The 13125-nt window shown below is 52.8% G+C and overlaps 1 protein-coding gene across 2 annotated transcripts in view; it reads right to left on the bottom strand.

The window, feature by feature from the left end:
* The window catches only part of ANKRD33B (ankyrin repeat domain 33B), an 84252-nt gene extending 73523 nt beyond the window's left edge, over positions 1–10729 (bottom strand). For both annotated transcript variants that reach the window (XM_058715653.1, XM_058715658.1), the window contains exon 1: positions 10241–10729. In XM_058715653.1, the coding sequence (XP_058571636.1) occupies positions 10241–10594 (354 nt within the window). In that variant the 5' untranslated portion in view covers positions 10595–10729. The remainder of the gene's footprint in view (positions 1–10240) is intronic.
* Between the last annotated feature and the right edge of the window lie 2396 nt (positions 10730–13125).

Genomic DNA, 13125 nt, shown 5'->3' with positions numbered 1-13125 from the left:
CTGTATCTGATCCAGGAGTCAGTTAAATCCCAGAAACAGAAGCAAGAGAGAAATGCTTGACTCCACATCCCGTCACTTGCCTACTCCGGACTGAACTTATTCGGAGCTGACATGAATACACCTTGAGAAGCATACATCTGTTTTTGTGACTTTGAAATTGCTCTCAGTCCCACGACTCCAACCCAATTTTAAAAGCCACTGAGCCAACCGTCACTCGAGATTTCATGTCTACCGTAATTTCCTATCTCTGACTTGGTAGAAATAAGTAAAATTCACCTTCAATTGTCTTTCAAACTTAAGAACATCATTTGAGGGGCGCCTGGGTGGCTCAGTCAGTTGAGCGGCCGACTTCAGCTCAGGTCATGATCTCATGGTTCATCAGTTCGAGACCCACGTTGGGCTCTGTGCTGACAGCTCAGAGCCTGGAGCCTGCTTCGGATTCTGTGTCTCCCTCTCTCTCTGCCCCTCCCCTGCTTGCACTGTCTCTCTCAAAAATAAATAAGCATTGGGACGCCTAGGTGGCTTGGTCGGTTAAGCGTCCGACTTCGGCTCAGGTCATGATCTCACGGTCCGTGAGTTTGAGCCCCGCGTCGGGCTCTATGCTGACAGCTCAGAGCCTGGAGCCTGTTTCGGATTCTGTGTCTCCCTCTCTCTCTGCCCCTCCCCTGTTCATGCTCTGTCTCTCTCTGTCTCAAAAATAAATAAACGTTAAAAAAAAAATTTTTTTTAAATAAAAATAAAAATAAATAAATAAATAAACATTAAAAAAAATTATAAGAACATCACTTGAAAACAGTCTCGTTTATGTACACACACAACGAATAACTTCAAGGATTCTTAACATCCTACTTCATCTTAAAATCTGACTCCATAAGAACACACACACACACCCCATACCTACACCATCATTCCACCAGCCTGTCTAAAAAAATTACTTCCCGATTGTCTTGAATGAAACATACTTTCTTTGTTCACACATGTTAACAACTTCTCTACAACCTTCTTATTTCTTTTAATTAAAAGGAATTACAGGGGTGCCTGGGTGGCTCAGTTGGTTAAGTGTCTGACTCCGGCTCAGGTCATGATCTTGCAGTTCACGAGTTCAAGCCCTGCGTTGGGCTCTGTGCTGACAGCTCAGAGCCAGGAGCCTGCTCTGTATTCTGTGTCTCCCTCTCTCTCTGGCCCTCTCCCTTTCTCTCTGTCTCAAAAATAAACATTAAAATTTTTTTTAAAAAAAGGAATTACATATTATTTTATGTATGGAACTACTTAATTTGGAGAAATCATAGACTATCACTTGGTTATCATTTAGAATAACTGACCCAATAGGCTGTAAGGCTAGTCTCAAGAAATTTCAAGTAAGTATCATATAGACCATATTCTCAGTATGGTCTATATGTGCTGGGCTGACAGCTTGGAGCCTGCTTGGGATTCTCTCTCTCCCTCTCTCTTTGCCCCTCTGCTGCTTGCACTCTCTCTTTCTCTCCAAAAATAAATAAACAAATAAACATTAAATAAAAAGACCATATTTTCTGAATCAGGCTTAAAAAATTCATTTAATAAAGCTTAAAAATATGTATTTTTAAAATGTTAAACATAATCCTAAATAACTTCTAGATCAGACAAAGAAGAGGGGCACCTGGGTGGCTCAGTCGGTTGAGCATTCAACTCTTGGTTTAGGCTCAGGTCATGATCCCAGGGTCATGAGTTCAAGCCCCACATTGGGCTCTGCACTGAAAATGGAGCCTGCTTAAGATTCTCTCTCTCCCTCTCCTTCTTGCCCTCCCCCATGCGCTCTCTCTAAAATAAATAAAAAAGGAAGAAGAAAAGAAATCCTAATGTAAATTAGAACAATAAGAAAATACTGTATATCCAATTTGTAGGAAAAGCAAAACTGTTACTTTAATAAACCTGAAGGAAATAATTTTTTTTTACAGACAGAAACTGATGAAATAGTGAGGAAACAGATCCAGAGGGGTGCCCGCATGGCTCAACTGCTTAAGCATCCCACTCTTGATCTCAGCTCAGGTCTTGATATCTGGGTCATGAGTTCAAACCCCACACTGGGCTCTGCACTGAGCCTGAAGCCCTACTTAAAAAAAGAACACAGAGCAAAAGTTGACTCTCTAAAAGAAGTAATTGGATGGATATTTTGTATGATATTCATCACAAAAGAGAAACAGCACAAATTTAAAAATATACTAAAACAGCTATAAGACAGTTATAACAAACATTAAAAAGGAAACTCTATAAAAACTTCTGACAATTGACCTTCAAAACTTAGAAAAAATAGGAGACTTCCATAGAAAAACAGACATTTCCATAACGGACTCAGGAAGAAGAGAAAATCTGAATTATCCCATAACCATTAGAGTTACTGACCTAAACATCTGACAGGACAGCTTGGATTCTAGCAACTTAAACAATTAGTTAAATACTTAGAGCGTTTCCTATCTCAAAGCCATATATAGCAGTTCTCATGCAAAATCGCTTTGAATAGCTTGCATATTATACTGATATAAATGTCAGACGAATAAATGGTATTCCAGGAGTTCGTATACCTTGTTATTTCATATTTCTAGAACGCCTCTGCCTTACTCTTCCCTTACAGGTACAGGATGAAAAAGCAATCGGATGTTCAAAATCACCCCAACCACTACCCCATTCCCCATGGACACCCAGAGGAGGAAAGGGCACAGTGGAGAGACCCCTGGGGGGCTCAACGGAGCAGCGGGAGCAGCCTGGGGTCCTTCTAGAACCCAGCTCTCCTGACGTACTAGATGCCTTCTCCCCTGAGCCTCACTTTCTTCAACTACAAAAAGGTGAACACAAATAACCTCTAAAATCTCTTCCAGCTCCAAAACCCCATGACAATGGTCTTTCTAAATTTCTAAAACCTTCACCCAAGCTACGACCCAGCAATTGCACTGCTAGGAATTTACCCAAAGGATACAGGAGTGCTGATGCATAGGGCCACATGCACGCCAATGTTTATAGCAGTGCCTTCAACAATAGCCAAACTATGGAAAGAACCCAAATGTCCATCAACTGATGAATGGATACAGAAGATGTGGTTTTATATACCATGGAATACTACTTGGCAATGAGAAAGAATGAACTCTTGCCATTTGCAGCAATGTGGATGGAACTGGAGGGTATTATACTAAGTGAAATTAGTCAGAGACAGGCAGATATATTTTAACTCATATGTGGAACTTGAGAAACTTAACAGAAGACCATGGGGGAAGAAGGGAAAGGGAAAAAATTAGTTTCAAATAGAGAGGGGGGCAAACCATAAGAAACTTAAATACAGAGAACAGGGGCGCCTGGGTGGCGCAGTCGGTTAAGCGTCCGACTTCAGCCAGGTCACGATCGCGCGGTCCGTGAGTTCGAGCCCCGCGTCAGGCTCTGGGCTGATGGCTCGGAGCCTGGAGCCTGTTTCCGATTCTGTGTCTCCCTCTCTCTCTGCCCCTCCCCCGCTCATGCTCTGTCTCTCTCTGTCCCAAAAATAAATAAAAAACGTTGAAAAAAAAAAATACAGAGAACAAAACTGAGGGTTGATGGGTTGGGGGGAGAGAGGAAAAAGGGTGATGGGCATTAAGGAGGGCACTTGTTGGGATGAGCACTGGGTGTTGTATGTAAGTGATGAATCATGGGAATTTAACCCCGAAGCCAAGAGCACCCTGTATGTTAGCTAACTTGACAATAAATTATTTTTTAAAATAAATAAATAAATAAAATAAAAGACCATTTTATAGTAGATTAAATATAGAAGCAAATATAAGAATTTAGCTTATACTATAAAGTCAGACATTAAAGAGTTTTTCAAAAATCTAAAACAATGGGTAAAAAAACTCAGAAAAATTAAATTAAAACAGGACTTTGGGAACTGATTTTTTTTTTTTTAATGTGTATTTATTTTGAGAGGGGTGGGGCTAGCAAGGGTGGGGCAGAGAAAGGAGAGAGAGAGAAAATCCCACTGACAGTGCAGAGCCTGATGCAGGGCTCGAACTCATGAATCGTGAAATCGTGACCTGAGCTGAAATCCAGAGTCAGACGCTTAACCAGCTGAGCCATCCAGGTGCCCCAGGAGCTGATGCTTACTGATATTGGATGGTTAGGAGGCAGACGCTCTTAGTACCCTCTACTTGGGAACCTATCTGAAATTTTCCTTCATAAAACTAAATTTAAACAAATAATTGCTCAGGGTTAGTGAATAACAACTTTTACAAACAAAAGCAAATTCACCCTTAAGAGGGCTTGGCCTTGTGACTTGCTTCAGCAGAAGGGACGCTGATCCTTTTTCGCTCTCCTGCCCTGGAGAACAAGCCCAGGCCGGCCTGCTGGAGGATGAGAAAACCCACCGGACAGAGTCACCCCAGATAAGACCTCCCTGGTCCTGCCCTCCTCAGCAGACTCCCGCTGGTCTCAAGTCCAGCCAAGATCAGCTGAGCTGGACTGTCCTCAGCAAAATGTTTACTGTCCTACACGCCCTGGGGGTGTCACAGTTATTTCTTATTCCACATTCTTGTGTCCAAGGAAAACTGGTACACTTGCGTCAAAAACACATGGGAGACTCTTAATGGTATTATAATAATGGGTACATTCGTCCAAACCCACAGAATGTATAACACCAAGAATGAACCCCAATGTAAACCATGGATTTGGGGGATCATAATGAGTCAATGCAGGTTCATCAGTTGTAACAAATACACACTCTGCTTGCGGATGTTGGTAATGGGGTAGCCTATGCATGTGCTGGGACAGGAGGTCGATGGGAAATCTCTGTGCCTTCCCTTTAATTTTGCTGTGAATCTAAAACTGTTCTTAAAAAATTACACCCTTAAAAAAAATATATCGGAGATGGGGCACCTGGGTGGCTCCATCGGTTAAGCGTCCAACTCTCGATTTCGGCTCAGGTCATGATCTCCCAGTTCATGAGTTTGAGCTCCCGGCGGGCTCTGCACTGATGGTGTGGAGCCTGCTTGGGAATGTCTCTCCCTCTCTTTCTGCCCCTCCCCTGCTTGTGTTCTCCCTCTCTCCCTCTCTCTCTCTAAAGATAACTAAATAAACTTAAACTTAAACTTAAACTAAACTGAACTAAAATAAAATAAAATAAAATAAAATAAAATAAAATAAAATAAAAATAAAATAAAATAAAAACAAAGATTCAGAAAAGCACATGGACCTCCCTACTGATGCTGGGCCCAGAGCAAAGCCCCCACCCCTGCATGGTCCCTGGGGAGGAAGAAGCACAAATCGGCCAGCCTGTCTGCCGCATGCACGTGTCGGCTTCAGCTGACCGCCTCTCTGCTCCCGCCCCTTGGGCTCCGGTCTAATCTGCTTGTTCTCCCTTCCCAGCCCTCCCCCACACTTCAGGATCTACGGTAACACACTAACATACATCCCCAACAGCAAAGTCAAGCTCCCTGCCCACAAGCTCCCGCGCTTGACTGCCTGCCGGCCCTCAGCTCCACAGAGGCCAGAAGTCACTTTCACACGCGAGGCCACTCTCGGCACATTCAGTGCATGAGGCCTGGGAGCCGCCGAAGGGCTGGGTGTGAAGTCCAAACCACCTGAGTCTCAGTTTGGGGAAAGGTGATTCCAAAGTTTGTAAATCTCCCTGCTGCATTCGAAAAACAAACAAAAAACAAAAATCGAACCCAAATTTTTCCTTACAGGTGTGTCAAGATAAAAAAAGGCCCAGTCACTGCTGCAAATGTATAAAACGCGAGTGAAGGAAGAGTTCGCCCGTGCCGAGGTGTGGCTTTGCTGAACCGAGAGACAAGAGACAAAGGGGCGGAGGGGACTTTGGAGAGTCCCTAGAAGTTAACCATATGTGAGAAGAGTTATAGCAAGAAAGGAGTGCAACAGGGGTGCGTGGGTGGCTCAGCTGGCTAAGCATCTGACTTCGGCTCAGGTCCTGATCTCACCCTTTGTGAGTTCAAGCCCTGCATGGCGCTCTCTGCTGTTAGGGCGGAGCCTGCTTTGGATCCTCTGTCCCACTCTCTCTCTCTCTCTCTCTCTCTCTCTGCCCCTCTCCTGCTCGTGCTCTCTCTCTCTAAAAAAGAAACATTTTTTAAAACATTTAAAAACAGGGGGCGCCTGGGTGGCTCAGTCAGTTGAGCGTCCAACTTCGGCTCAGGTCACGATCTCACGGTCTGTGAGTTCGAGCCCCGCGTCGGGCTCTGTGCTGATAGCTCGGAGCCTGGAGCCTGCTTCAGAGCCTGGGTCTCCCTCTCTCTCTGCCCCTCCCCTGCTCACGCTCTGTCTCTTTCAAAAAAATAAGTAAACATTAAAAAAAAATTTATAAACAATAAAAAAAGGGAGTGCAATATTTTCAATTTAGCATAATTGGGTCTAATTTGGTTCAAGAGCTATCTGACATGCAAAGTGCTGTTCTGCAACAAGGAAAGCAGCACAAACACGTCCTTTGGCTTCAGTCCTGTCTCCAGAGCTGTCACAGCCATAAAGGTGGAACTCAGGAGATAATAAGTGGAAGAGAAGAATTAAGAAAGAGAATTATGGCAGCTTGCAGTGTCCCCAAGTCAGAGGGAACAAAACCACCATAAATCTAAATGACAGCAAGAACACAGTTTGAATGTTACTGGAGAATCATTTGACAAATATTTACGTGTTGCATATTAAAGTATGCAATCCTTTTAGAGCAATAAATATTTTAGAAAAAAACCGTATGCTGACCCACATCCAAGATAAAACCCATCTCAGGAGCCAGGAGAGAGCACGTTTTTAAACAAGACACATCTGATCCTTGGTTACTCAAACCAAATGAAACATCTGTCAGCTCAGGAAGCACGCCCTTCTTAACTAACAGGAGATTATTAGCTCAACAAGTATACCCAGAAAACCTTTCAGAGCCTTTACAGACATTTCTCTTCTAGAAACCTGGCTGTGGGCAATAACTCTGAGCTGTGCATTCTGCTGTTCGCACAATTACCCCTCTACTCCCAAACCTCTCTCTAGGGCTTTCTGTATGGTTTTTACTGTCACTCATTGTGATAAGCTCATAGATCAGGCCCAAAGGGCTCATGCCTCAGGGCCTTTGCACCTGCTTTGCCCTCTGCCCAGTGTGCTTTCCCCCACCTATCTCCTCTACATCTTAGTCAGATGTCACCTGCTCTCTCAAATGACCACTCTCAATCCCTGAACCCCTAGACTGTGCTTACCCAGCTCCAGATGCTGCTGGCTAGATCCCTGCGAAGGTGCCCCTGAGATGAGAACCTGAAGGCAGTGGGTGAGCGAGTCATGTGGCCATCTGGAGAGGCACACCTCAGCCCCAAGGCTGACCGCTGTCATGCTGAAAACAGCTGGCTTCCCAATCTCCTGTTTCTTAGCCAGCTGCCCTGGGCCAGCCTCTTACCACCTGACCCAGGTTGGCCTCTCCAGCTCAGGCTCCTACATCCCCCCCTCTCTGTACCACCCCACAATCAACCATACTGCCCCTGCCAACACCCCCTTGGCTCGGTCAGCCAGATCAGAACATCTTCCCTCCACTCCCCCCAAGTCTCCCCTGGGCTCCCGGAATGCTCCAAGCTGCTTGCATTGGAGACATTAACCCCACATCTCTTTAGACTGCCTTCGGGGGCCTGCCTCTGGCTCTAAGCACCAGGAGCTATTACTCTCTGGGTTCTCTTCTCAAATAAAAGGTGGCCTCGTAAAGACAAGCACTGTTTGATTCTTCTCCGCGTCTCCTATGGGACCTAACCACTGCCTGGCACAAAATACGTCTGCAAGAAACGCTATGCAATGACTTGCTACCCCATTTGCCACTGGTCGTGTATTTGCACTTTACAACACTTAATTCTCAGTTTTCACAGGAAGAGGGAGGCTGTTTGATCAAGAGAATCCAGGAGCCACTGGGAAGAACAGAAGCTCTGGCCTCCCTCCTCCCCCAAAGCACCTAACGCAGGACTGGCTCCTGATGAGAAGATACAGGGGCCCAGGGGTCTTGCAGTCTGTCAGAAGGGTACCATTTCTCCATCCTGATTTGGAGGGGAGCAGAGAGGAGGAGACTCAATGCAGAGGAACAAAGAGAGACTCTCTAATCAAGGGGAAAAGCCGAGAGAAAAAGAGCTTTGCCTGGCAGAAGAGAAAAGTGCCGGAGGAGGCTGGCGAGAAACAGACAAGATGCTAAACAAGGGCCATGTCAGGGGCGCGTGGGTGGCTCAGTCGGTTGAGCATCCGACTTCAGCTCAGGTCATGATCTCACAGTTCGTGGGTCCGAGCCCCGCATCGGGCTCTGTGCTGAGAGCTCCGAGCCTGGAGCCTACTTTGGGTTCTATGTGTCCCTCTCTCTCTATCCCTCCCCACTCATGCTCTGTCTCTGTCTCTAAAAAAATGAATAAACGTTAAAAAAAATTTTTAACAAATAAAAAAATAAACAAGGGCCATGTCAGAGCACCGTGTGCATGAGGGGGTCGCGTACTCACCATGCCAGGAGGTACAACTAGGAAACCGAGGCAGAGAGGCTGGACCCTGTTCCGCTGTCCATTTCTACTGTCCTCCCCCGACTCTATGCTGAGGGAGTGGCTTTCAAAAGTAGCCCAGAAACCCAGTTGGTCAGGCCCCACTCCCCTGGCATCGGCTTATCGTTCAGTTGGCTTGAAGGCGGCCGTTCCCAAACTTTTATTTTTTGCCCCCGAAGGGAACATAATAAAGCTGAGCCCAGGGGAGCCTCGAAGTGGGGGCTGGCCAAGCCAGGCTGGGCCTCTGCCCACCCGGGCCCACTGGAGACCCCAGGGTGCCCAGGACACAGGACCTACCGGCCCCCCACCATGTTCTTCCAGATCCCTGTGGGGCTTCCTTTAAAAGCAGGGCCTGATGCCTCCTTCAGGAAAGAGAGTTCTCCTGTACACATCTGTGTGTGAAAACTCACCTGAGTAACAAACAGCAAAAGCAGAGCTGTAGAAACGGCCCCAGCAGCCCACGCACCTTCCCAGAGAGGGGGGAGGGAAGCTGGGATACAGGCACTGTCCTGAGTCACAAGGCCACACAGGGCTCAGGGTTGCACCAAGCACAGTCCCTTCTGCCATTTCACACGCTGTGTCAAGCGAGCCGCCCAAGTGGCAGAAAGTGACACCAGCGGGTCCCAACTTGACTGAGCCGAGCCCAAAACACAGGCAGAGACAAACCACCCTGCTCCAGAGATAAGCCAAAGACACAGGGTCACAGCTCACAAGTAAAATCGCGGCCTTTCTGTCAGCTAGGGCAAGGGAGCAGGTGCACCTGCACTCCAGAGTTGTGCGAGGCTGAGGCTGCAGACGCCCCTGGAGACTGTGACAGTCAGGTGAGAAGCAGCCGCTGTCCACCCAGCGCAGGCTAACGGGCACTTGGTCGCTGTGGTCGCTGTGCGGTTTTTCCCTCCGTGTGCTGGGTTGTTCTAGTCATTCTCAAGTCTTCGAAAGCCAACTTTTTCTTTCCTTTTCTAGATGCGCCCTGCCATCTGTGAGTCTTGACGTGATTAATGGATACCCCGTGCCTCTCTCCACCTCCACCTCTGCCGGCCCTATTTGGTGGGTGTCTGCCCCTCCACTGCCCTTCCAGAACCTGCCTCCGGGGACCCCGGCTGGCCCTAGCTCCTGACGGTGACCATGCAGATCACGCTCGCAGGTCGCCACGCGGGTCACCAGGGGCAGCAGGGCCGGGGGCTGGGTGCGGGGGAGGTGGGCGGCAGGCACTCCGGGAAGCAACTCCGAATCCCTGGGGCCTGGAGGCGCCCGCCCGCGCTCGGGCGTAGAAGGGAAAGGGCAAGGTCACCGAGGGGCGCCAGTGGGGCTCCGGGCAGAACCGTTTTCCCTGCAGGCGAGGAAGGGTAACGGTCGGGGGGAGCCCAGATCGAACAGCCCCGACGAGGGGTGTCCAACCTGGATCCGAGCGCGGGCTCCCGGGGGTGTGGGTGGGGGTGGGGGCGGGGGTGGGGGGGAATTCAAGGGCAGGAGGACTCCGGGGGCGGGAATCGACCAGGAGGCAGCGAGGACGCGAGATTAGCGGCGTCTCCCGCGGCGCTGTGACCTCGGGCAGCGCCCCCCACCCCCCCGCCCGTGACCCCGGCCCGGGATGCGCAGGCCACCCCCGGCGCCGCACGCGCCGCACGCCCAGACAGCGACGAAGAGGCGCTCTGGGCGGCGGCAGAGGCGCCGCGGGAGCCTGGGCAGAGCCGGGATCGGGGTGGCGCGGAATGGCAGGGAGGGATCCGAACCCTGCGGAGAAGCCAACTTACCCGGCCGTTGCGGTCGGTCTCCTGCACCTCCTCGGCGCTCGGCCCCCGCCGCACCAGCGCCCTCAGCAGCCCCACGTCGTTGGCGCAGGCGGCGCGCAGGAGGGTCGCCTCCTCCGGGACGCCCTCTGGGACGCTCTCCGCGCTCGCGGTGCCGTATTCCTCCTCGCCTCCGAAAGGGTAGAAGGAGTCGTCCGAGGCGATGCTGCGGGTGTCGGGCAGACACGAGAAGTCCTCGTACTCCTCGTAGTCGGCAGGGTCCGCCCCGGCCTGAGAGTCCCGGGGTGGGGACGGCGGCTGCGGAGACACGCGGCGCGCCCCGCCGCCCTCCGGCCCGGGCCCGGCCAGCAACACCATGCCGGCGGCCGGGACGCGGGCCGGGAGACCGGGGCGCGGGGCGTGCACCGAGGTCACCGCCCCTCGTCCCCCTCGGCCCCAGAAGAGCGGTGCTCCGCGGGCCCCGGCCCGGCGGAAACGAGCGCCCGGCGGCCGCGCTCGAAGACTAAAGTCGCCGCAGGCGGGAGAAAAGCCCCTCGGGGGTGGGAGGAGCCGCGGGGGCTTTCCGGGCGCGGCGGGCGGGGACCGCGCGGGGGGGAGGGAGGAGGGCGGGGCGGCCGCGCGGGCGGAGGCGCGCGCCCCGGGTCCCCCGCCCCGGCGCCCGGCAAAAGTTCGGAGCGCAGCGAGGGCTCCCCGGCGCCGGAGCGCGGAAAAGCACGCGCCCGACAACTAGCAGCAAGGCCCCGGGAGCCCGGACGCCGGCGCCTCGCGCGGCGAGCGGCCCCGCCCTCTCCTTCGGCGGCCCCGGGGAGGAGGGCGAGGGTGGGGGCCGGGGGACCCCGCGAGCCGAGCCTGCTTCCCGCCCCGGGAGCCTCCAACACCCCTCCCCCGCGCCCCCCCTCCCACCCGCCGTGGCCCGGCACCGCCCGGGGCGTCAGGCCTCCCGGTCGGGGTTGGAAGTTTCTGGCGTCGGAGCCACTGAGCTCGCTTTTCCACGTCCCCGGGAGCCGCGGCTCGGGGTGGGGGCCGACTCCACTCCGAGCTCAAAGCGGGGAGTCGCCGCGGGGCGCGGAGGACTAGTGGGTGCACGGGCGGCGGGGCTTGGGGCCGGGGCTGCCCGGCGGGTCGCGCCCCCCTGAACTGGGAGCTCCCGGAGGGGAGGGGCCGCAGAGTCCCCCGGTCGCGCAGCCCCCGGGCCCACTGTGGCTGGCAGGGTGCTCCTAAAAGAGCCACCCTAGGGCGGCGTCTCAGGGCCTTGGTGGAAACTGGAGGGCGGGGGGGGGGGGGGGGGGGCTCCAGGCCGGGACTGTGAGACTTCCCTCCTCCCCCACTCCTAGCCAATGTCACCGCGCCTATATCTGCGGAGTCAAGACAGAGAACCGCGTGAGGCCGCGACCGGGCGCTGACACGGCGGCCGGCTGCCAAACGCAGAGAGCGGGGCCGCGGGAGACTGCCGCGGTCCGGTCCGGCGCCGCCGCCCCGGCCTGGGGGTGGAGGTCTGCCGCGGGGAGCCCCCGACCTCGGGGAAGACGGTGTGCGGCGGGCCACAGCCTCGCGGAAGAGGCTGTGCGCGGAGGGCGCTGCGGGGAGCCCGGGTTGGAAGAGTTGCCCCTTTGGCAGAAGAAACCGTTTGGGTCGTGGGGGCGATGCGGGTCCCGCGAGGGGCACAGCCACGCCTCTCTCTGCTCCCCCTCCCTCCTTTGCCTTTCCACCGCTGTTGACAGCGTGCCCACCCGGGGCCGGCCCGGGCAACGCCCCCCGGGGGCCCCAAGGTGGACGCGACCAGGCAGACGAAACCACGCGGAGGGGGCCGGGGGGGGGGCTAGCTTAAGGACCCCTGGCTTGGGAGGGCGAGCGGAGGGGCTCAGTAGGGGAACACGGTCAAAAATGCCCTGGGTGCGCGGTGGGGCCGGAGCCAGGTTGACCTGCGAGACCTCGTGAGCCTGTCTCACTGGGCGAGACCCTCCGTGGCGATCACGCGGACCTCCGGTGTCATCGGAGCCGGCTCAGAACCCAGCGTCCGCAGGGCTCACGAGGGTGCGGGGGGCGGCGGACAGCGACTTCTGGCGAAGACGCATCCACGCCTGAGCGCTTCCTGAGCTAGCAGTGAACTCAGGTGCCCTGCTCCCTTCTGTACTGGGGACTTTTTTTCCGACGTCAAAAATACCCAAGTCATGGTTTGCTTCTCACCTTTTTCTGTAACTGGCCACATTTACATAAATTCCCACTGGGAATTTCCCCCTTTTCAGGGTCGCCAGTGGTGTTAGCGTTTCCAGAGGCCCGTCAAATACAGTCAGGGGATTTACAAGTTGAAATGCCGCCCTCCCACCCCCATCCCAGGTCAGGGTTGAGTTGGCTAGCCCTCCCCTCCCAACCTTGTAAGGCAGTGTGTGGTTTTAAAGAAAGAACTCTAGCGGGCTGAGGCGGGGTCCCTGATGGATGGAGCCCCAGAACCCACGCACCCTTTTCTGGAGTCGGGCAGCCCCGTGGCCCTCATCACCCCACTACTGAGCAACATAACTTAGGCCCTATGTTCAGAGTTCACCACTTCCTCCTTTTCTTTCTTAGAAATTTGGATCCCAATAGCACCGGGATGGGGTTTTCCCTTGAAAGATAAATTTGTGGAGCCGTTTACTCCAAATGAGAACTAGCTGGCCATTTGCCAGTGACCAGACTCCCAACCCGGGCTGACCGCTTTCAAACCCTTTTAGAAACGCACCCCTTTTACCCCAAAGACAATGGATTCTCAATGTCGCCAAAAGAACACAAAATGAGGCATATGTATTTTTAATAAAGTCAACACTTACACGTTATGCGTACAAGATCTGCCGAGCAAGGAGAAAGTAGCTTATGAAAACTGCCAACACACTCAGGATAACTATAAATCAACA

Source organism: Neofelis nebulosa, chromosome 1 (assembly GCF_028018385.1).
Source record: "Neofelis nebulosa isolate mNeoNeb1 chromosome 1, mNeoNeb1.pri, whole genome shotgun sequence".
Taxonomy (NCBI): domain Eukaryota; kingdom Metazoa; phylum Chordata; class Mammalia; order Carnivora; family Felidae; genus Neofelis; species Neofelis nebulosa.
Note: the sequence above shows the minus strand (reverse complement) of the source record. Positions and strands in the feature narration are given on the sequence as shown.